Source organism: Myiozetetes cayanensis, unplaced genomic scaffold (assembly GCF_022539395.1).
Source record: "Myiozetetes cayanensis isolate MyiCay16 unplaced genomic scaffold, myiCay2020 scf3, whole genome shotgun sequence".
NCBI lineage: Eukaryota > Metazoa > Chordata > Aves > Passeriformes > Tyrannidae > Myiozetetes > Myiozetetes cayanensis.
In genome coordinates this window covers 62,189,109-62,213,472 of record NW_026087521.1, presented here as the reverse complement: position 1 = coordinate 62,213,472, position 24,364 = coordinate 62,189,109, and the positions used below count along the sequence as shown (strand labels likewise).

General features: G+C 44.0%; 1 protein-coding gene across 2 annotated transcripts; it reads right to left on the bottom strand.

Moving 5' to 3' along the window:
* Positions 1–249: 249 nt before the first annotated feature.
* IL17RA (interleukin 17 receptor A) lies at positions 250–23,853 on the bottom strand. 2 transcript variants are annotated; one of them, XM_050325558.1, is made up of 13 exons: positions 23,714–23,853; positions 14,576–14,600; positions 12,605–12,751; positions 11,606–11,730; positions 10,510–10,636; positions 8,542–8,589; positions 8,297–8,454; positions 6,987–7,064; positions 6,492–6,567; positions 6,393–6,407; positions 4,861–4,962; positions 3,780–3,821; positions 250–3,298 (listed from the first exon to the last, which is right to left on the bottom strand). In XM_050325558.1, the coding sequence occupies exons 1-13, from the start codon at positions 23,846–23,848 to the stop codon at positions 1,782–1,784; spliced, it is 2,595 nt and encodes an 864-aa protein (XP_050181515.1). In that variant the 5' UTR covers positions 23,849–23,853; the 3' UTR covers positions 250–1,781. The 2 variants fall into 2 exon arrangements, with proteins under 2 accessions (XP_050181515.1, XP_050181517.1); XM_050325560.1 differs by lacking the exon at positions 23,714–23,853 and adding an exon at positions 18,418–18,462.
* Positions 23,854–24,364: the final 511 nt, after the last annotated feature.

Here is a 24,364-nt window from a genome sequence, read left to right as displayed (position 1 = left end):
TGCCTCATGGAGCAGTCCTGCCCAGGAATTACTAACAGTTCCTTTAACACTCCTCTTGAAGGGATGTGCCCTTCCCACAGGTGAGGGCCCTCAGTTGTATCCAGCTCGACTCAGTACAGCTGCCATGCTTTGCAGGAACATTTTGCCATTTGGGAGCCAGTTCAGTTCTGGCTCAGCTTTGCCTCAGATTTCTATAACACATACTAACATAAGGAGTTAGGCAGAATGGAGGACACAAAACTCTTTAAGTAAATATATTCCAAAGGTATTATTGGTTTTTAATTTAAGAAAAACTCCCACAATTTACAAAATTATAAAACATACATCATAAAATATTCATTGCAAGTCAAAAAACCCAGATTATTCTCTGATACATCAGACTTTTAAAAAGCTGAAATAAAATTGTCCTAAGATTTTTTGACGAGTAAACTTTGAAGGACAGGAAGACGACAAGCTCGTCTGAAGGCACAGGAGAAAGACCTGGCTGTATTTACATCTCACAGGCTGTTATCCAGCGGGCTGCAGAAACAGTGATAAGAAACAGGGCAAATGCCAACCTCAGCTAGTCTGCTACCCAGCCAGTGCTACAAGGGCCAACAGGCCATCACTCACAGGGAATAATTTTTCTAGTGCATCCAGCCTAATTTTTAAAAACCACTGGAATTGACAGTTACCATCCCAGCTCCTGGAGGATGAACCCCTTGGTCTATTCAGTATTTCACTAGGATTAACCTGAACTACTGTGTTTGAGTTTATACCCACACAAGTACATGTTACAGTCATTTTCACTCAACCTCCCCTAACTCAGATATAACCTCTGCTCTAAAACAGCATCTGCTGAAGCTGCACTTTTTTCTCCTCCAGAACAGTCATTTCTTTAATTGTGTGTCACTCTCTACATCTTCTGTTCACATCTCCCTGGTGTCAAGATACCCAAAAGCAAACAGCACTGCAGCACTGTGTTGGAGGATACATCAGATTCCTGATTCAGTGATTCTCTATTTAGACCCAGATTTTTCTTAAAATTGTGCAACAACTCCAAATTCCATTTTTTGGTCCATTATCTCCCTTTTCCCCCTTCCTACTATTGCTAGTTTTCAAGCCCATACCTCCCAGGAGGAAGGCAGGGAGAGTTATGAAGACTCACAATTCAAAAGTTTATCCCACTTACTGCTCAGTTACTCCACTTGATTTCTGAATGACCATGGAAATGCAGCTGCAGATTAATGGATAAGTAGGAAAATGAAAGTCTTCAGGCACATGTATCAACCAGGTAGAGACAGCACTAACCCAGCTGAGATGTAAGGCACACATCTTGAACACAGTATTTACAACAAAACATTTAAAATGTGCATGGAAATGGCAATGTACATTTTCCCATGCTACCTAAATCTATTTTCCAAACCCTGGCCATGACTTTTATCCAGTGCAATAGAATCAGTACAGCTGGAGGGCATTTTGAAGGCAGGAGTGGATGAGCCACAGTAATTTTTCTGCCATCCATCAGTGAGGATTCAACGTAATGCCTTTCCCCAAGGAACAGAGCTACTGCCTGCTCTTTCACAGAGGTGGCCAATATTCTTTGCTTCTCTCCACAGAGACTGGAAGCAACATCACCAGACTGCTGGGCAACCCAGCATCCCAGCAGCAGGCAGGCAGATCCCACTGCTAAGTCATTTACAACGCAAGGACAAGGATGGTGTTGGAAATGCAGTTTCAGTATTCTGCACGGGACCACCTTCCATCCCCGTATTTCAAATGGAGCAGGTCCCAGACAGAACCTAACAGTCCTCCAGAGACTGGCCAGTGTCCACCACCTCAGCTGGATAGCTCCAGTTAGAGCTCCTCTGAATGTCCTGGAAAAACAGCTGCTTCTGGAGGCTCCTTAGACTGTCCAAGACCTCTGGAGAGAGTTCATGGAAGACCACCTGTTTTTCCTGATCCTCCTCCTCCTCTTCCTCCTCCTCCTCCTCCTCCTCTACAAGGTCATCAGGAGGCAGAGGAGAACATCTAGAGATGTAGCCCTGGTCCGACTGCACTGACTGCCTTTGGTCCTTGCACTGGTCATCGAAGACCAACTGGTGCTGCCCGTCAGCCTCCTCCTGGCAGAGATACGGCTCTGAAGGAATGACACTCTGTTGGTAAAGAGGGTACATAAATCCATTCAGCTGGTCCCTCAGTTCACCTGAGAGGTTTGCAGGACTGTGGTCAGCGACTGCTGAAACGTCACTGTCATCATGGAGGATGATGTTATTCCTCATTGGAAAGCTTGTCTCCAGAAGAGGAACTCCTTCCATACAGTCCTCATTACTCAGCACATGATGACTAAGTATATTTCTATCTTCCACAGGAGAGACTGGCTCCACTACCTGAACTAGAGGAGCCTCATCCACAGGAAGGACCATAGTCTGAGAAGCTGGATCCCCACAGGGATTAAGCTGAGGCTGCAGTTTACAGCCTGTGTTTTCACCTTCATGCATGTGGAGGTTGATGACATAACAGCAGTTGGGGTCAGGCTCACGTAGGTGCAGCTGGTGTTTCACAATCCCGCTTGATTCACTCAGCAGTGAATCTACCTGGCTCTCTCTGTTTAGGGAATGCAACTCTTCATCATTATCCAAGCAGATGGTTTCCCTCTCAAACCAGTCTGGGTGCTCAGTCTGCCAGTTCTTGAACTTCTGTATGGCCTCTTTCAACTTCCTCCCACTGGGGGTATCAACATAATTTTCAGCCGTGATTTCCTGGATTCGATGGATCCTCCCAGGTTCAAACTTCTCCAAATCCTGAATCCGAAAATAAATATCCTCAAACTTGTCCATCAGCTGGTACCTGGATGTGACATTGAACAGATCAGGTATATCTTTCTCACTACTTATTCCCTCAAAGTAGCAGACTATGTACATCCCAAAGCAGGCTGGCTTCTTGAAATCTGGCAGGATCAAATTCAAGGCTGGGGTGAACAGGTCTCCCATCGGCTTCTGCTGATCTTGCTTGAGACACACAGGCTCACTCCCAAGCATGGCCTGCCATTTGGCCTGGGTGCCCCGAGAACACAAGATGATGATCTTTGAAGACAGGTCTTCCATTTCTTTCTTCTGCCGAGTAAGCCAGGGCAGCGGCCCTAACTCCGAGATCTGATGATCTTCTAGCAGGTCTAAGGCTACGGCAGTGCCACAGACCGTCATCAGAAACTCAGCAAACTTCAGCACCACGTCCACGTACAGCAGGTGGTCAGCAGAGTACACAACCCAGACCTTCCGGGGCTTCAAGGGCGGCAGGGAGAGGTCGGTATATGGTGCTGATGAAAGACAGAAAAATATTAATTCCAGCCACATTCCCAAATTTGTAATGGGGCAAGTCAGCAGTAATCAGCATAGACATTAACAAAAGGTTCTAGTGACTACCAGCTTTAATGCTATTTTGGTAATGCATGTGAACAACATCTCATTGCATAAATTTAATACAAAAGTACAGACAGGAGAGCTGTGACTTATAATAATGCCCAGATGAGTCACTGAATTTCACCACACAAAAATAATACACCAGCTTCAAGAGGTTTGCAGATGTAGCTACATTCTCTGGTGGAAAGCTGAGTGCACCCAGCCCAAACCAATTTCCTATTGCCATGGCCTAGATCAGCAAAGATCCTAAGACTACCTGTTGGTTTTCAGAAACACCTATAGAATAGCAGACCCTTTGAAAACCCCTTCTGTGTGAGAATTGTGTGAGACTTCCAGAATACACAGCACTAGCTTGATAAAACAGGAGGGACATCTTACCAGTTTGCAAATCGTTGTGGTTGGATTTCCCTCGTCGGCGTCCTGGAAGAGAGAGAAAGTCACAGTCAGTTCTGAACACATGAAATAAGATTAAGTGCTTAAAATCACAACACCTTCCATAGATTAAGTTAAATAAATAATCCTGAACTGTGCAGGGAGATAAAACCATAGGGAGGAAAAAGCCTAATAGAGAAAAAAATATACTGAACAAATACTTTGCTATGTACCTTGCTATATTTTTCCTTTGAGAGAAGACAGAATGCACTCAAAATGAACTTTATCTCCCCCCAGATCCATTCAGTCTCAAGAAGTACAGAACACCCAATTGTTGTTCTGCCACCACTCTTTAAGGAAAAGGGACATTTTTAGACATGGCTTTTCCTTAAGAGGCTTCTCTGAAGAGGTGACCAAAATGTCCCCAGCTACATCTTAACTGTAAGTCTGATGTGTTTTGAAATTTTCCAAAAGATTACCAATTATTCCTCTCAGATGAAAAATTTAAGCTGTGAGTTACACAGCTCCTCTGTGGTAACTTCCTCACAAAAAACCTAGGAATTAGCCCTTAAGTACCAAATTTTCCAGCTTGCTTCATGGCAACCTCTGTGTCCTGTTTTTTTCCCTTCCACTTCAATTGAAAAACATAATTTAAGGTCAAAATAGTACAGAAATGAATTTTGTAGAGACTTTCAGAATCAGGGGAAAGGCTACAGTGTGGACAGACAGGAAGCTTCTGCTCTGGAAAATGCTGATGCAACGCAGGAGAGAAACAAATGGAAAAGATTTCTGAAGCATGGGGCCTGAACTACAAAGTTCCTTTTCCCTTCGTGAGCTCTGAAGTGCTATGAACTTGTGCATGAAGAACATGGAGTACCAGACAGCATAACCCTTGGAAGACTTTACTTATCTAGTGGAGGGTATTAGGACGTTACAAGTGCTATGATGCAAAATAGAAGAAGGGGTTTACACAGGCATTATCTCAGCAGTAAGCCATCAGAACAGCAAGGAACAAAACAGCAACAGAAGTAGGAAAAATAGAGCTTTAGCATTGAATTTTTTTCCTCCTAGCTGGTATGAGTCTTACCTGCTCGTTTTTTAGTCATACACACCACACCTGCTATGACTGATCCCACCAGTAACACACAGATCCCAGTGACACACCAGTAGAGCCATATAAACATATCACCTGCAGTACAAAAACACTCCTCAGACATTGCCTTACGCAAACAGAGCTTCACCAAAGAGCAGAAGTTTCTTGAGCAGAGGGGGCCAGGGGAGGAGGACCCTGGTTGTGCCCAAAACCATGGGCAGATGCCAGCACTTCCCTCTTACAATGTACAGTCACTTCTCAAAATGAATTCCTGCTTTCATGATGCTGCTCTTCACCACCAACTTGCTCCACACAAAGAACCATATGTGCAGCACACTGAGAACACAGATCAGCAACCTTCCTCTAAATAGCAGTGTTTACCCAGCTTTGACAGGCATGCCGCCCATGTCCTGCCTGTTCATGTAATCTATCTTAAAAAAAAAAAAAAAAAATTCACCATTTTGGGTCATGTATTTTTTCAGTCTACAGGTGTTTTTTTTCTTTTACAATCTCGGGCAAACCGGTTCCTTACAGGTGTTGCAGCCAAAAAAAAAAAAGATGTCAAATCATTATGCACGAGTTATCTTGACATTCATAAAAATGAATATATGCAAGCTATTCTCTCCAAAAGCTGCTTTATATTATGCAAATTTTTTAACACTGAGCAAAGTGACAGAAAGTATTTTATATTAAGACTCTTCTTGTCAAAACTGCTTCTCAAAGAATTCTATGCAAGTGAAGTGTATCTAAAAAAAATTGCTCTTTAAGGTTCACACTGCATACAAATACTTGCCTCATTAAATCATGGTGAAGTAATTCTTAGCACAATTAATTCTGAACTTGGTGTTACATGAGGACTGTTAGAGAAATTTTTGACACTAGGTTCTCATCTCCATCAGACAGATCTACTGGCACAGCTCAGTTATGGTATCTGGTAGTTTGAGCTCAGTGCCTCAAAAGAGGGACACCCAACAAAGAAATCCCTGGGCAATTATACCTGATGACCTAAAGTCCCCATCCCTCACACAACAGTCTGGACCAACAGCACGATTAGGGTCTGGGGTCTCCTCGGCCTTCACTGGTTTGGTGTTTTGTTACCAAGTGGTTGCCACGTGCTCATCTTCACGTCCTCTGAGGTTGGTTTCAGTGGGGGCTTGGGTGGGTTCTATAGTCCATGATACAATATTTTTGCTACATTTCACATACCATGACCTGTCTACTCTAACTATTATTTTTTAAGTAATATTTAAGCCACAGCTTTGTCTACTCTAACTATAACTAACACTCACATTGTTAGCTCCAGGTTTCGCTATGATCTGTCACAACTATGATCACTTACACAACACAGCCACATAATTCTGAAAAAGTTCAACTTGCAGCCCAGTAATTCTGGTTGCTTATGTCAAACAAGCACTTACCTACCTTCAAACAATATAAAATTTTCAACAGGGACATTTCACTGGGCCATCCCCAGGGAGGATCAAGAGCAGCAAAAAAAAATTCAGGGTATTGGAAGAACTTCTTACCTGATGGGCCTGTACCTGCAAAAGACAAGAATTACATTAAAAATTCAGCTCTCATCTGTAAACCAGTGTGAGTCTAGATTACAGAAAAGTGGTTCTCACTTGGAGCTGGTGGGCATGGGATGAAAGCAGAGTGCCTCAGACAGTCTGTGCCACAGTTCACAAAGAATGGCTGAATCTGCAGTTGAAATAAATTCAGAAAACAGAAGTTATTCTTAAAAGCAATTTTGTTCCCTGCTTTACTTTCCCCCTGCCTCAACATTTCCTGTATTTCATAACTCCCATGTCCCTTCAGCAAACAAGACTGCTCAAGAATTCTGACACTAGGCATTAAGAAGGCTGGGAGCTCCTGAGGCTGCACACTTGCCATTCCCACTCCACAGTCTCTGACTTGGCAGCCCTATACTAAGGAAAAGCCACAGACTACAGAGACCATCTATATAAAAAAACCTGTTCTTTCAGCCATAATCACTACTTCCTTAATAGAGGTAGAGATTAGTCAATCTCAGAACAAAATACTATACAAAACCCCTGTAACATTCTTAAGGTTGTTCATTGCCTTGTTTGTGAAGAAAGGACACAGGCACGATATCCTACCTGTATTTTGTAGCTGCAGCAAGCTTTTATGTTCTTCTCTATTTTGATTGTGACATTCACTTGTTCTTGTAGACCACCCTGCAGAAATCAGTTGTAAGGGAAGGAAAAAAATTGAATGAAAGTAGGAAAAAAGAAAAGAAGCTGATGTGAGAACATGGAATGGTCCAAAGAAGCAAAAAGCTCCTATTTTCCTTCTTTGCAACAAGAAGTCCACAGAGAACAAAACGAGTAAGGGATCTGGCCACCATCACTGTGGGTGCCCTGTGAGACAGACATGGTAACACAATTAAGACAGCAGGTTAAGATTGCACAGGTAACAGGAAACAACTAGGGATGTACATTGTATATCTTCAAATGAGTTAAACTTATGGTTTCTAAACAATCAAACGTCTTCAGTTATGTAATGTGCAAACATTAACAAGCTTCCTTGTTTAATTAAAAGCAGCTGTCAACACTGCTGCTTCTGACACTAGAACAGACAAATTAAGTTGCCCTTGTTACCTGCTGTACACAGTCAATGTCATGACAATCTAAATATATTCTTTACAGTGATTAGCAAATACTCCGGAATGAGGAACATTCCCCTCTACCAGGGAAATCCACGTACAGGTGTACAACCCCTGTCAGGAATAACTTAATGCACACCAGTGCATGCAGTACAAAGGGTTTTAAGTGTTAAGGAATGGAAAGATTAAACAAACTGAATGCCATCATATCTGCCCTCCACCCAGGGAGGGGGTGGGGACTGGTACCAAATATGCAGCATTTCTTCTCCCTCAGATGCCTGAAGGGAAACATTTCTCGTGTCAGAAGACACTCTGGACACTTCGAGCTTCTCAGCAACACAGACTGTGAGACCTACGGAAATTGATTCTCAGCTTGAATGAAACATCTGTTACTAAAAAACTCGTTCTTTATCTAAAAAAATTAACTAACGCCCTCCCGTGATCATATTTGATAAAGTACTTCAATGATTTATTGAAACTTCACACCTCAGTTTTGGTTGATTTATTTAGTCTCCCCAGGTATTGGCTTGCAAAAGGTAAACCCCAGTCAAATATTAAATTTGACTTTGCAGATGTTTATAAACTGCTCCATGAATTGTAGAACCTCTTTTTTTTGATCTTTTATCCACCAAATTGCTGACATAAAATTCCTCTTTCCAAAGGCAACTAAAAATTTGTGTAAACAATTCCTTGAAAACTGTTGTTCGAACGTTGCTACATCTCCTACCATCACAGCTCCCAGTCCTGGTTTAGCAACCACTTGTCTAGATCACCACAGAAGGTATAATTTGGGATGGGAATTACCTCAGTGAAATCATGTGTGATCATTTTGCACTTCTTCTCATGCAGGTAACTGGCCACATGAATTTGGTATCGGGCTGGCTCCATCCATGGGTTGAAGCTCACAAGCAGAGTTGTATCATCGAGACTTTTACCCTGGATCCTGGGTTCCCACGAGCTGCCTGGAAGTAGGGAAGATACTCCTGCTTTTCTCAACTGGCAGAAATATTTTAGCATAGCATCCATGCCTACAAGACTCAAATTTTTACCTGTCTTTATACATGGGATGGTTTTTTTCATCAGAGAGTCGCTGCAGTCTGCAAGAAAGACCATAAGCGAGCAGTCAGAAACATTGTACTTCCATTTAGCAAAAAATCACATTTTCTTATCAGAAGCCAGATACCTAATCAAGCTCTCCTTAATGAGGGGACACCTTTGTTGCAAAGCAGCAGTAAAATTCTGTAGAAGAATAGTATTGGTTTCCAGTATATAAAACATAGCCTCCCGCACTGATGTAATGGTGTGGTTTTTCTTTTTCTTTTCAGAACAGAGATAATGAATAAGAAATGACTGAAAACATACCATACTTGTTAGTACAGTAATATCTGAGAACACTTGCTAATATAAGACTTGTGCAGAAAGGGTCATAATAGTGGAATTAAAACTTCATACTGATCTCCACACCTTGTGATTTCACCACAGCAATACATTCCTCCTTAAGCATTCTGACCCAGGAAAAATAGGAGGCTGGAATTTTTCTTGATTCCAAAGCACTCTTCCACATTCACAATTTGCTTCATTTAGCAGATTGTCCATGCTCTTTGGGAATATCTTCAGGGTTAAATCCAGAATTACACATTCAACTTTACATTGTGGGATTTACAAGTCTCGGCCTAAACTATGCCTCTCCTCCAGGGTTTGGACAAAGGACAAGGAACAATTCCCTGCTTAGACAGTTGAAATAAAACATTGCATATCCTACATGTCCAACTTTCAAAGATGGAAGATTTACAGTGCTCCTGTAATTCATGTGTAAGAATGCACTAGGTTTCTGAAGAAGAGCGGAGGATAAAAGCCAGGAAGTTCTTAGTGCAACCAGGTATAACAAAGGATAAGAGGGCTGAGAATCAAGTGCTCCCTCTCCTTTTCCAGCTCACATTGACTGACACTCTCCATACTTTGCCATTTTATAACTACAAAGTCAGGTCGACAATTATAAGAAGTTAAGGAAAAAAATTAGGGAATCAGTTGCCAAATACTTAAAAACTAGCCAGTGCAGCCAGAGGGCACTGCAGATGCTCAGCATCCCTAAGGAAAACCACAAAAATTCATTTAACAACAGGAAAATTTTCATATGCACAAGAAAGGGTCAGGCACTCAGCACTACCAAGTTTCTTGGTAAATTATGCCTAACTCTGCCTTTGAAATGGAACTTCACATGTCTAAGATTTAATACTAGAAGCCAAAGTTTACTCCTTCCAATTTTGACATTCTGGCCTGTACTTCCAGTTTCCACTAGCAGAGGGGCAAACTTTGAAAGCTTTTAAATTAAAGTAGCAGCAATATTCTGCAGAGAGCAGGAAAGATTCCTCCACAGCCCTCCATTTATGCAGGTGAAATCTCTTTGTGCTTGCTCAACTGATGAACACTTCCGCAACAAAATTTAGGAGGTGTAACTTACATTCAATTAGCCCCTCAGAGGGGCACCTATATTCCTTTTCAGGTTTAACTATGAATTTCTCTTTAGCCACAGTTGTAGCAGAATTCTGGACAAGCTACAAATGTATTTTCTCAGAAATCAGCAGCCCAAGTCAAAGGCTTTGTCCAGCTTTCCAGAAAGCATGTAACAATTTTTATAGCAGTGTCTTCCATGCAGAAACCACAGTCAACTGGAATCAAAGGGTCTGTCCTTCATGGAATAGTCTCTCCACACACACCTTATTCCAAGCAGAGACTTGACAAACTTCTGGACACAGGATCCCAGAAATAAGGATGGTGATTTGTAGCACAAACGGTACAAACATTTTGGATATTTACCACAAGGGTACTGGGGATAAGGCCAGCACCAGGGATTTTCTGAACAGCTATGTTCAAAAAGGACAACAGGTTTTTTTAAAACTGTTGCCAAACTTACTCAAGGTTCACTGGAACTGGACTGGAAAAACACCCAACCCACAGGGTCTGCAAACCTCCACAGTCCTAAGCTCAAGGCCTAATTGAACTAGAGCATCTCTTACCAGGCACTGTCAGAGACGTGGACTTGCAGTTGTAGTCTCCATTTACACCCAGTTTGGGCAGGTGGTAGACAGTCACTTGGTAAGTCTGGCCAGGTTCCACTTCAAAACGGTCAAAAGTGAAATTCCACTGAAAACAAAACACATCCACACAGACTTAAAAAGAGAATTATGTTCTTTAAAAGCCCTGAAATTAACAGGTGACTTGGCCCTGTTCCACTGTGTTCCTCATCCCATATAACCCATTTACTCCAGCTTCACTGTAAAATAAAGAAACTTAAGTGTATTAAATGTACCAGTCCCTTGGTCTATCCCAATTCTTCTGTTTGGAATGAGTTTATATCTTTGAACTGATGCAACAGTTTTATGCCAAAAAACTGTGTGGTTTCCACTAAATTACATTGTAAACTGAAATGAGATTAGGTTAAAATACACAGTTTCAGGACTAAAATTTTAGTCTAGTATGAATCTTGCAGTGCTGTGCAACTGCTAAGCATTTAGAATTGCACTTACACATATGCAGTTCTGTACCTGGCCATTCCATACATATTATCCTAAGTCTATACTGTTCTCCACATCAGCAATGCTGTGCAAATTCTGGAAGAGGCACCAGCTCCAGATGATAACCTAACTACGGCCAAAATCTGTTTGGTAAGGAACAAACTCCAGATTCCTTATTGTTTATAAAGGGAGCTGTGGATGCTCAGCATTTTTCTGATGAGTTTCCCAGATGGAGTGTAACCTGAAGGACTACCCCCAAGGTTGGCACTTTCCTCCACAGCAAGAGAGTACAGGAAAGAAGTGGAAATAAAAGGAAGGGTTGAGGTAAAAAAGCTATAAAATGTCATGGCTCTTGAGCAAAATCCAAAAACTTCTACAACTAAGCAACATCCAGAACTTGGTTGTGGTAGGCACCAACCAAGAGCAATAATTTTAAAACCCGAGGGATGGAAACCAGATCTCAAGTCCAATATCTTGACTGTTTCACCAGCTCTTCTGACCAGGCTGCCCTTTTTCATCAATAACCTTGCTGTAAGACAGTGAAAGCAAAAACAAAGCCATGGACTAGAAGAAGTAGTTTAAAGCCCTTTGCACTCACCCGGCCTCCATCCGGACGGACTTGAAGAGGTAAACTGTTCTGGAAGTCGAACTGGGCACAGATCTGTTGGTTGTTGCTCACCTGCAGCACGGCGAGCTCTGCCCCTTCCAGATAGCGGATGCTGGCTGCAGGCACAGGGACACAGAGACATGCCTGTCTTTTCCTGCCATCTGCACGTGCAGAGGTGGTAACCCCCCCAGAGATCACCACTGTGCCTAGACTTGTCACAGTCTTACTCCCTTGAAGCGCTGGGGATCCCAACACAAAGATAACTGGCCACAAAAAGTGAGTGTGCAGGGTTGACTGACAGCACTCTGAGCTGAAAGGTTGTCCTGCGTGGCAAGAGCTACATCTTGGCAGATGAAGGAGCAAAGGAGAAGGCAACTGCATTCTTCCACACTCCCTGGCAGTTCCATAGATTCAGTGTGGTGTTTAGCTATGCCCCTCAAAGTTGCTTCGTGCAGTTTGGGCACCAAAGCAAATATGCTTTTGTTTTGGTACACACAGTCCCAATGAGAAAGTTTATAACCACAGCTGAACAGAATGGTTTGGGTTACCTGAGTCCCACCTGCTTCTACACTACTAGAGCTACAGACCACAACTCTATATATCCCTCAGACACAGGCCCTGCAGAAGGAAGAAATTAATGTATTTCATTCCATCTTAAATCAGTGCAAAACTTCGGACAAGAGCATGCAAGGGAAGTATCATTTACAAACAAACAAAGACACTTGGGAGAGTGAGAAAACTCGACTTACTAGTACTAACTTATGCTCCAGCAATGGGACAATAATTCCTTTATGAAGACACACGCTCATATAGGAAACCTAAGTTACAAGGATGAGATTATAACCTCCAAACCAACAAAATTAAGCAGCCAAACTCCCAAATTTCAAAGGTCTGCTTTCATGACAGTGAAAGACTTGAAGTCTTAATTCTCCTTACTAGACCACACCTATTTCCTCTGCTTCATGCTCAAACTAAACAACCACCACTTACCATCAGTGGCCACTTTCCATTCTATGTGAAGCACAGGGAGCAGTTTTCCATCCACCTGATGGAAAACATGAGAAGAGACATGAAGACTGCTTGGAGCAGAAGGAGTCCAATCCGGAATCTTCAGCCAGCTTGACTCCATGCAGGTACCTGTCCAGCAAATGAAAATCACCTTTTAGAGGGGGCCTGAGGAAGCTCTGCTTAATTGCACTTATGCTCTGCCTTTGAGTCAGGGTTATTCTGAAGGAAAACTGGGTGACAGACTGCTCCCCAGTTCAAGAAGGCAGGTTTTGGCATAGAATTAATTACTTTATAAGTTGCCTGTAATATTCTGAACTCGTTCTAGGAGCTTATACTTCCTCTTTTCCTGAAAATCCATTAGTAATTACCTCAATCAATGTGTTCAGGCTAAACAGGTCAAGGAAGTTTGCTCAGTATCTCCTTGCTGCTGAAATGAACCCACGTTAGTCCTAATTACCAGCCTTCCAATCATCAGAAATCTGTCAGATACACAGGGAGATTCTTCCAACAGTTAATTACTTTGTGTCTAAAACCTGCTTTACCTCAAATTTGAATATACATCTGAATTGAGCTTCCAACAATGTTATGCCTTACCTAAATTAATGAGCTCTCTGGACAGAAAAGTAAACTGCACTAGTCAACACAGTGTTAGGGAAAACTGGTGCTGTCATCTCCTCAGAAAGTGAAATCAGGTATGACAGGCATTAGACGGACATGATCTACTCAGACTTTTGTAAGACATTTGACTTATGAGAGCATGTTAAAAATAGCACAATCAGGGCCCCCAAAGTACACTTTCAGTCTATTTTGCTGGGTTAGTGATGGGAACAGTGAGCACCATCCCTTCATGTAACAGCATGGTTTTATACTTAGGAAGTAATTAGACAATCCTCACATGCTCATTCTACCAAAAAATATCTATAAAAAGCCTGACAAGAATAAAGTACCTTTCAGAAAAGAGTGTGCTAGGTACTAAAAAAAAAATATTTCCCTTAGAGCAGAAAAACATAACAAGAGCCATAAGGCAGAATTTAAACCAAATATTCAAATAAGGCAGCATTTTAATGGTGGAGCTGCAGTTTGGCTTAGCCCTGTTGCCAAGCTGTATTCCAATGGCTGTCTGCCAGTGAGAAATATGATCCAATTTGATCCCACCCAATCCCTCTCCTGCCAAAAAAAAGTTTAAAACCTGGGTATTTTCAGCACAGTCATCTCTACTGACCTGGCAAGCCAAGCAATAATACTACAAGAAGTACTACTGGCTACAAAAATACTTGTGCCAGTCCAATACAGGGTTGGGCACTGAGGCAGGAATGAACCTGCTTAGAACAAGGACTGCAAGGAAAGGCCAAGGAGTTCTGCACCACTGTCCAGCTGCCTCTGTGTACCAAGTGGACAACTACAGAACATTCTCCCTTTTTTAATAATATTACCCATAATTACATCAAAGTGCTTCAGATGCATGCCATTGCTAAGACTTGACTCCTTACACCCAATAATTTACATTAATTGCTCTCAGCTGCACACCTCTATGCCTCTTTTTTAATTCTAGTTCATATATTAATTTTTGATCAAGTACTATCATAGACAGAATGACTTGTAATGAACATTTACTGGCAAACTTGTATTAAAATTCCCATTCCTTTAAAACCCGATGATCCCAGCTTTAGATAGAAACTACATAAGTTAGGTTGTGTTCCACCCATGCCACTGCCCACCTCCACAAACTCTATCCCAAAAAAGACATAACTTTCCATTCCTCTTCTAGGCAGAGCTTATAATGGATCAAACTGGAAGCAAGGCATGACAGCAGTGCTTCACTTTATAACTCTGTGATTCCAGCAGGAAACACAGGCTGTATGAACCCAGTTAAACAAAGAAAATAATAAAAAAAGAAAACAGAAAAGCATGATCCGATGAGAAAACAGCAATGAAGAAAAAAAAAATACTTACTATTTCTTACGAGACAGTTTAAATCCTGTGGGGAGAAAGAAACAAGAATGTTACTCTCAGAATAGAAACCGGATTGACAGTAATTTGCCTCTTGCTTGGTGGCAGGAGAAGGGCAGGAAAAGACCAATTCAGTGAGTTCAGTGACGCACACGAACTGGAAGAATTAACCATCATGGAAACACTGCACAAAGTGGTTCATCAGAAAAAATCCAGGCCTGTGAAAACAGAAGCTAATGTGATGTGAAAGGCTGCTGGAAGTAGGTGGGTGGGTTTTGTAAATGCCATTGCTTTAAGTTACTGCTACCCATAAGTGAGATCCTGCTCCTAACACTTGCAAGGTCTAAGCCAATCCGCCTGGAAGCAGGAGCTCTCTGCATCTAGGCTTGACACTTATGGTTATTTTATTTTCTAGCAATATAATTGAAAAAACAACCCATCAAGGGGAAAAACCAAAAAATCAGAATTAGACTCTTTCTTATTGAGAATAAAGATGTCCTGATCATAAAGAAGCAACCGAAGTTATGTGGGCTCTACCTGGTTTCCCCCAGTTATGTTTTGTTTATCCTGGAAGACCCCATGGTCACCAGGGTGCAAAATCCTAGAGATAAGGAAGCCCGAAGCTTTCACTGACACAGTAAATCAAGATGAGAACAACGTTTCCTCCCCACTCATTTCCTATGCCTTGACATATAAAGGTGGAAATTACTGTCCCACTGTTGCCATCATATAAATCACTCCTGTGGAGGAGGCAGGGCAGTCAGGTTTTTAACCTCTCTGAAACTTGTTAACTCCAAATGCATTTGAGGCTTAGCTTCCAAGGTTGTACTTAAACTTCAGGGGTGGCTGCCTGAAAAAGCCAAGTGTGCCTTTTCAGCAGTGAACATGCCTGCCAGGGTGGCACAAAAAGCTAAAGCTTCAGACACCAAGCTGGCATTTGACAGCATCACTGCCAGAGGCACAGCCCTAAACCTGCCTTCACTCACCTGCCAGCACTGCAGCCTGCCCAGAGCTGGCACCACGCAGGCACCTGGCTACAGCCTGGAAGCCACTCAAGGGAAGGAAGGCCCAGAATCTGCAAACCAGACTTCTGCCCTTCTGCTCCTGCTGTTACAGGAGAGGCTGGGAACAAACAGCCAGCTCTGAGGAGGAAGGTGGGTGCTGCTTTTTCATAGCTGTGCTGGCTTTTGTCTGCTTGGAACAGGAGAGAAACACATCCTGCCTTTAAAGTGGTCCTAGTGAAGGCAAAACATCAAGCCAATGAAAAAGCTATCTATTTTTTGAAGGAAACAAAAAGTATAAGCTGTTGATGAAATCAAGCACCACACAAGCTGTGCTGAGCAACTGATTTCAATGCTGAGCAGAGTTCTACTGACTGTGGAAAAACACTTCAAGATTAATGCTCACATTTCAGCCAATATATCTGTGTGCATGCAAACCTCGAGCAAAAGCAGGACAATTTGGCATTAAGCTCATCATGCTTATATAAAAAATAAAACCTGAAAATCTCTTCCAGGCTTTTGTTACACAAGTCAAAACAACACAGAGGTACAAATGCAGCCTTCAGGTACCCTGCACAAGAAACACACCCACACTCCAGTGAGCTGTACCACAAATGCACTCAAAGAGACAGGTATATTGAAAGAGGTTCAGTGCAACACCCAAATTGTGTAATATTAACCAACTCTATCATTGTTTAGAGAAACATCTCAATTCAGTCCAAAGGATGGAATCTGCCTTATGGGCCACCCTGAACTTTTAAGCATACACAAATCTATATAACGCTTTGCCTGAGAACTGAACTTTGGTGAAGAATTGTTTTCCTACCAGCCAGCTAGCTACGGGCTACTTTTCAAAATGAAATCATCTTTGGTGCACTAAGTTAGGACTAAGGCAACATCCCACAGTCAGAACAAATTTCTGACTGCTCTTCACTCTTAATCAAAGTTTCTTTTATAAATGAGGGAAGGGGGATAAACAGTGACACACTTAACTTTTCCTTGCTCTCCTCCCACTCTGTTCCCTTCCTTTCTTCCCATGCCCTCAGGTGTTTGCAGCTTACCTGCAGAAACTGTCTGCCTTCCCCCTTATCTTAGCTCTGGATCTTCTTGAAGTTTTCAACTCAGTGTTGGGTTCCCAGCCTCACTGCCAGGTTGTGGCACTAACTCTGGAAACCCCTGAAGATGGACAGTCCCATAGGATGCTAGATGGGATCCTGGTATAAGCAGCCCCAAAAGCTGTGCAGCCATGCCCTGTTGGGGCAGAGTTGCTCTAACATAACTGAGAACAAAACAAATCTGAACTTAATGTCAATATAAATACCAATTTAGTCTGAACTGTACTTTTCCAATTATACTGCATCCAATTATTGCAGACAAATGTATGGATAAATCCTTCACTGACTATTTAGATCCTGTTGGACTTAAGAAAAACTGGGTACAACTATAGATAACAGAAATATTATTGAAACTTTGTACCTCCCAGATCAGGTTTCCCTCCCCCCACGCCACTGAAGGACATTCCTGCATAGCACCTGCAACCTATATCCTTTGATAAGGGGAAAAACCTAGATAGCAAGGAAGTGAATGCTGATTAAACCGAACCAAAAATAGCTAACCTACAATCATTTAAAAAAGAGAGAAATAAAAATTATAAGTGCCAGTATGAAAACGTCGATAAAATTATGAAAAAAAAAAAAAAAATTACTCTTAACACTTCAAACACTTTACTGAACTTTTTTAGGCAAACTATTTAGCCTGACAATGCCCTTTGTGTAAAAAGGGGCAGGGGTTCTTACCTGAGACAGAATTGATTTTCTTCAGAGCAGCTAGTATGGTTCTTTCCACTGAGGAGAAAGAGTGAGAGGCTGTGTGGGGCTGAGCTGGGATGAACCCCCAACAGGTAACAATAAGAACTGGCTACTAACCAAGGTTTGTTTTTTTTTGTTTGTTTTTTTTTTTTGTAATTTAATGACTTCTGTTAACACCTATCACTTAATATTCAGCCATTTTGTCCTTTTTCTATTGCAATTATCCGTAATTATTGTCAACTGCATCATGATAAAGCCCTTATATAAATTCTAAGGCATTATTAATCTGAACAGCAGCAGTGCTGGTGTTTCTACTTCTTGGTAGATAAGACATGGTTAAACGAGAAAATTATGCATTTCCTCTTTTTTTATGATCAATATGAATATTGAATCAGCACAGCACATAATTGGATTCTCTCTTCCTCCAGGTCTATCGTCCCAGGTGAAGTGTTCACAATGATATTCCCAGTGTTGATGAGGCTGTGCCCTTTCTGACATTCATTAAAAAACCAAGAGCTTAATGAGGAGCCATCAGTCTGCTGATGAGGATTCAGAACTGAAACTTGACAACGAAGACCTCTCTTACCCTTATAACACTGGGTTTCTATGGGATAAAAACAACAGTGGTTTTCCTGGTGTGTCACCATTCCCCAAACCCACTCAGGATTTTCAAGGTCCACCTACATGTGTTTTCCCTACCCTACACTAGACTGTTTACCTGCTGTGCCAGTAACTTGTTTTACCTGTAGCTGACTATATTGAAGTGTTTTAAGGTGCCATCACTTAGTCAAGAGTTTATCAGGTTTAACACAAGAAGAGGGGAAGGATTCTCCCACCACACGGCAGCCTGCACCAACTCACTTGATGGTCCACTCCCTTCCCAGTCCCCAAAGCACTACAGGGATGACACAACAGCTGAAAATATCCAGAAGAACAATTCATCCAATCAGGAAGTCCTCAAAATAGGCATAAGTAAGAAAGATAAGTGAAGATAAAGCCACAATGCAGGCAGAGGTATAATGATTCCAAAGGATACCTGGAAAAGAATGACAATGAAAATCCTCATGTCCTTCTTGTATCCTACCCAGGTAAACCAGACTGGGCTGAAGCTGAGGGTGCACTTTTTTACCAAAAAGTGTAACTCCAGAGAATGACATCCAAAAGCCAGGAAGCAATGAAAGAAAAAAGTTGGTTTTGCAGCAAAATAAGCCTTTGCTTGTGCGCATGGCTTTTGCTTCACTTATTAAACCGTCTCTAACCACAATTTTTCTCACTTTTACCCTTCCTATTCTCTCCCCCATCCCGCTGGTAGGGAAGTGAGTAAGCAGATGTGGGGTGCTTAGTTACTGGCTGCAGTTAAACCACAACAGTCCTTTTTGGCACCCAACAGGCGGCTCAGAGGGTTTGAGATAACAGATTCGACTGGAATGTGCTAGAACAAATTTATAGCTGTTATTGCTGTTCAGCTGTTAACTGGCAGGCTTCTGTGCCTGCCATGGGGCTCGCTCTCCTGACTGTAAATAGAAGCCTAAGGCTCATTAGTGGCCAATTTTTGCTCTCCCTGCTTTGCAGTGCTGCTCATCATCCCTCACTCTGCTGTGCCTGAGAACACTCTGATAACAGCAGTGGCAAAGTGTCTGCACTGGCAAACAGTCAGGGCATCACTGCTGTGCTGGACAGGCCAGAACTCCAGTGTGAACCAGAGTCAAAAGGACTGTGACTTGTGGATGAGTCCATGGTGGAGCAGAGATCCACCTGCAGCCCATGGAGGGACCCCGTGCTAGAGCAGGCTCCTGGCAGGACCTGTGGACCATGGAGAGACGAGCCCATGCTGGAACAGGTTTACTGGCAGGACTTGTGACCCTGTGGGGCACCCACGCTGGAGCAGCCAGTTCCTGAAGGACTGCACCCTGTGGAAGGGATGCATGCTGGAGCAGTTTGTGAAGGACTCATGTCAGAGAACTTCACAGAGAACTGTCTCCCATGGGTGGGATCCCACGCTGGAGCAGGGAGAGTACAAGATCCCTCTGGCATCCTGTGGTGAAGACCATGGTGAAGCAGGCAGCCCCTGGTAGCCCCCTGGCAGCCCCTGGTAGCCCCTGGTAGAGCTATAGCAGGAATCCCGTACTGCAGCCAGGCTGGGAACAAGGGGAGGAGTTCATCGCAGTGTTAAACCATATAAGATGGCCCAAAAGCACCAGAAGTGGAGACTGTAATGGAAATACCTTTAAAGTGTTCCAACTCGTTATTAGAATCACATATTATAGGAATTACTGTAAAAGGAACCACCTGAACCTCAGGAGGACAAGCCTTACAGGAAACAGTGCAAATGCAGCAGTGACCTGACTGGCTGGAGCTGGTGCCCGGTTAGTCCTCCAACACACCACCTCTCTTGTCCTGAGTGACCACCATCACAGATGGAGCCCAACGTCACGGACTAAATGAACTCAATGGACATTTTGTGGAGACTTTGCAGGGCTGGCCCATAAACTAAGGGAATGACACAGCTGGAACAGATGACCCCAACTGGCCAAAGGGATATTCCACACCATCTGGCAACATGCTTAGAGTATAAAGCTGGGGGAAGGAGAAAGGGGGGAGGAATGTTTGGAGTGCTGGTATTTGTCTTCCAAAGTCATTATTAAGCATGATGCAGCCCTGCTGTCCTGGAGGTGACTGAACACCTGCCCACCCATTGGAAGTGGTGAACGAATTCCTTGTTTTTCTCTGCTTGTGTGCACAGCTTTTGCTTTACTTTTAATAAGACTTAATAATAAAGACTTAGCTGTTTTTATCCCAAACACACACTTTTTGTCTCACTTTTACCCTTCCAGTTCTCTCCCCCATCCTGCTGGGGGAGTGAGCGAGTAGCTGCATGGTGCTTAATTGCCAGCTGGGCTTAAACCACTACACTGAAAAAGCACATATTTAGATGATACAGTAGAAATAAAATTACAGCAGTGATTGTTCCTGGTTGCCCACACAGAGCTAGAAGCATGTAAGAAGCATTGACAGAACAGAGATGTGTCAGTCTGCGTTCAACAGACAAGCAGACAAACAGGAGGGGAAGGAACAAAACTTCAGAGCTCTGCAGAAAAGCTGAAGATGGAGCTCACAGCCAGGCAACGTGCTCTGCACATTAGTACAGAAGGGGCTCTAACTGAAATGTTCTCATCAGCTTCCTATTGCCTTTCAGACCCCAAAAGCAAGGCTACACACAGGGGAGGTCATCAATATGAGAAGCAGATGATTGTGAGGTGATGCTGAAACTACGATCAGCAGAAGAAGCCAGGCACAGTCAAGTCTTCACGTTTACTTGCCATATTTTCACAGAAAGATAAGCAACTGTTTCCTTCACTCTTTTTAAAATGATTTTTGTTTTGCTCTTGACATTAAAAAAAAAAAACAACCAAAACCAAACAGACCATATGCCCCAGAGAATCAGAAGAATTTGGGAAAAAAAAAAAAAGAGAGAGAAACTGATTAACAGCATCATCCCACAGCAATTCAATTAAAGTAACACGAGGCCAAGATTTCCCAGCAGGATGCTGTGGTAACTATCAAGAAACCACTGTTGAGCTGGGCAAGTGTCCAGTTTTCCTTTAAAGAGTAGCTGCTGAATGGGAAGGTCTCCAGCTTTCTGAAATCCTCCTCTTGCCAATGAGCCATTCTATGTATCTACTGAGGCTTGGATGATTTGAAGTTTATTGCAGTTTCTCTTTCCTTATTCCTCAGTAAAAAGAAATAAAGACCAATTGGACATGATCACACTATAGGAATATAACTGCTGAAGGGCAATTTGCTTAAGGCTGGTAGGAAACAACCATCTTTTACAAAATTGTTTTGATTTTTTAAAGCATTTTTTCTCTATAGTTTCTACGTTTTCCTCTCATCCTCACATAAATTCTCAGCAAAATCAAATCCAAATTCGAAAGCAGCACAAAGTGGACCACAGTTTATGTCAACATTCTACACAGCAAAAAGATGCCACAGAGGGGAATGAGAGAAGCCAGTCAATAGCAAAGGCAAAACGAACACATTTGTAGAGCCTTCTTCACACGAACCACTATTGCTCGTCTTCATGATAGATGTTACGTCAGTTCTTCTCCAGAGACTTTTAGTGAATATCCACCAAGCTGGTAAGACAGATTTCAGAGACCCAACCATGCAGCCCCTCAAAGATGGCAGGGTTACAAACACTGCATTCCTCCAGGACACCAAGGCATGCCATGTCTCGAAACAGCTACAGCCCAATGACTGAACACAGTGACTTAACACTTGATGAACAACCAGATGGGTATTTAAGCTGTGGGATGTTCTTCCCCTGCACACAGGAAAAGAAACCTCTGCAGATGACATATTCAAATAATAGGAAGGAACTGGATTTCCAGCTATGCTATTCGGCCCTACAGCTGAGCAGGTTTGATGGAGCGGTGGTGAATAACGCCCATTAAATGCATTTGTTGGCATTTTAGTGAGATGAGCTGTTAACAAGCATTTAGTTCTACTTTCACAATTTACAGGTGCCCACCGACACTGAAGTGACACTTTCCCTCCGCCACTTCATCTCCCAAGCGGCCTCTGCCGCATGAGAGTTCCGCTGAAAAAGCTGCTGTTGCTCACCCTGACCTGCTGCAAAACTCAGCAATGGCAGTGGGTGGATTAGAAAAAGGAAGTGTGTTTCCCCCACTGTGCTCAGCAACAGCTTCTCTTTTGAACCACACCACAGTCACACGTTGGGAGGGTTACTGAATCACGCTCCGCACAGTGAAACCAGCAGAAAGGGAAGGGGAAACTGTTTTCAACTGTCAAAACTTCAGCTGATGGTAGTTTTTCCTGTTTGTGCCAGCAGCTTCATAACTGCTTCTAAAGAGGCTCCTCGTAGGTTTAAGGCAATGCCTTTTTCATAAGTGCATCTGCATTTCAGAAACTTGCTTTTTGATAGAAAAGGCCAAAGTAGCAGCCTTGCACATTCAGTGATCTGTGAGCACATCCAGAGCGTGGGGCAAAACAGCTCCTCAGTGAAAGCTGGGGATGCATTGGTGAAGCCCTCAACAAGTTACTGTGGTTTGCATTTCCTTAAGAAAGGAGGTACAAGACAGCAAGACACAGTCAGGCAAAGCCCAAGCATTCAAGGACTCACAGAAACTCTCTAATAATTTCTCTCAATCTCCACGTGACTAACGTTTGGGATATCGTGGTTATGCAGGATGCCTAAGCAATATTGTAATGTCCTCTTTCCACTTTTCCAAGATTTAGGATTTCATAACTCCACAATGCCCAGCCTAAAGTAAAATTGCAGAAGAGGTCTGTTTTCTTGGGGTCTTTTTACATAGGAGTGAAGGCAGCAGACTGGAGGTCACGTAAAAGAGAGGAACGGATAGAGTCAAACATTAGGAAAGGAGTCAGAAAGTTAGACTAGACAAAAAAACAGGAAACATGTACAGGAAAAGATTACAGAGGCTCTCCTCCCAAAAGGACAGATTTTGTTTTACATATGTTTATAGCTGCACCTGACCAGCTGCCTTCGCTAGACTGCTGAAAGTGCACCATGACATATAAACCCGTCTAGGTTAGAAGAGAACTGCCCTTTTTCCTGCTTATGCACGAACCGCTATCGTTGTCAGAAATAAAAAGCAAAAGCAGCTCCCTCCCTCATTCTACCCACTCTTTACATGTATCTTAGGCAGAAAAAACCCAACAATGACCACTGACAAAACAAATCCAAATCAACCCCCAAAACCAGGAGAGAGAGCGACCAGCTCAGAGTTCATACTCTGGGGTGCCCAAGTTAGCTCAAGTTGGTTAGTTCACTTTTAATACGGACCCCAAATCTGCATCTCCTCTCTGCCTGGGTTCAACAGCGAGAAAAAAAACGCAACCAAAACCTGCCCGTTCAAAACTCTCAAGCACATGTAATGTTTGTTTCCTTACTGCTTCCACAAGAGATTCCCTGCTTTCTCCTAAAAGAAAAAAAAAAAAAAAACAACAAAAAAACCAACCCTCAGCTGCAAGGAACAGCTTTAAAACGTTTTAGGACGTGAAGCAACGCCAGCGATTAGCAAAGACTCACATCCTGCCCAAGTGACTCCGGGCGCCTTTAGCCCGTCCCGGCCCCCCCGGAGATGTCAGTGACCGGCGCTTCCCGGCGGCCATCGCAGGGCCAGGCGGATCCTGCGGGGCTTGGAATGCTGCCCCGCTCCCAGGCTCCGCTCCGCTCCGGCGCTCCCGGGCACAGCGGCACCGCGCCGGCCGCCGCTTCCCCCATCCCAACTTCCCGGCTCGTCGCCCCCGCCCGGGCCGCGGCGCTCCCGGGCGCTGCCCGCGCTTACCGGCTGGGAGCAGGTGAAGGGCGGCGCGGCGTCCAGCAGCAGCCGCAGGGCCGCGCCGGGGGGCAGCACCAGGAGGGGCGGCAGCAGCAGGAGCAGCGGCCCCAGCGGGAGCCGCCGCGACCCCGCGCCCGCCATCGCCTCCCGCCGCCGCCGCTGCCCCGGGCCTTCCGGGCCCCGACCTGCGCGGGGCGGCGCCGGCCGCACCTGAGGAGGGGCCGGGGCGGTGCTGAGGCGGGACCGCGGGGCCCCAGCCCCGCCCGCCATGTGGGGCCGGGTGTTCGGGATGGGCCGGGCCGGGCTGGGCGAGTCCCGAGCGGCTCCGCCCCTCCAGGCACATCGCTTCCCCCAAGGCAGCCAAACCTGGTTCTGCCCGGGAGGTTTGGCTTCGCGTTCGCGAGGGGTCCCGAGGTCTGCGGGATCGTCGCAGACTCGTCAGGGCCGGAGATCACCCAGTCCAACCCCCCCCTGCCAAGGCAGGGTCACCCGGAGCAGGTGACACAGGACCGCGTCCGGGAGGGTTGGGAATGTCTCCGGACAGGGAGACTCCGCACCCTGCCAGGGCAGCCTGTGCCAGGGCAGCCTGTGCCAGGGCGCTGCCCCCTCAAGAAGTTCTTCCTCACTCTGAGGTGAAACTCCCGGTGCGCGCCTCTG

Excerpts from the sequence above, each read along its gene's own strand:
- IL17RA (XM_050325558.1), bottom strand. The coding sequence starts at position 23,848 with ATGGCGGGCGCGGGGTCGCGGCGGCTCCCGCTGGGGCCGCTGCTCCTG. Across the intron at positions 11,731-12,604 it reads ATGGAAAGTGGCCACTGATG|CCAGCATCCGCTATCTGGAA; the intron begins GTAAGTGGTGGT and ends CTGTGCCTGCAG. Across the intron at positions 7,065-8,296 it reads TCACACATGATTTCACTGAG|GGTGGTCTACAAGAACAAGT; the intron begins GTAATTCCCATC and ends TGATTTCTGCAG.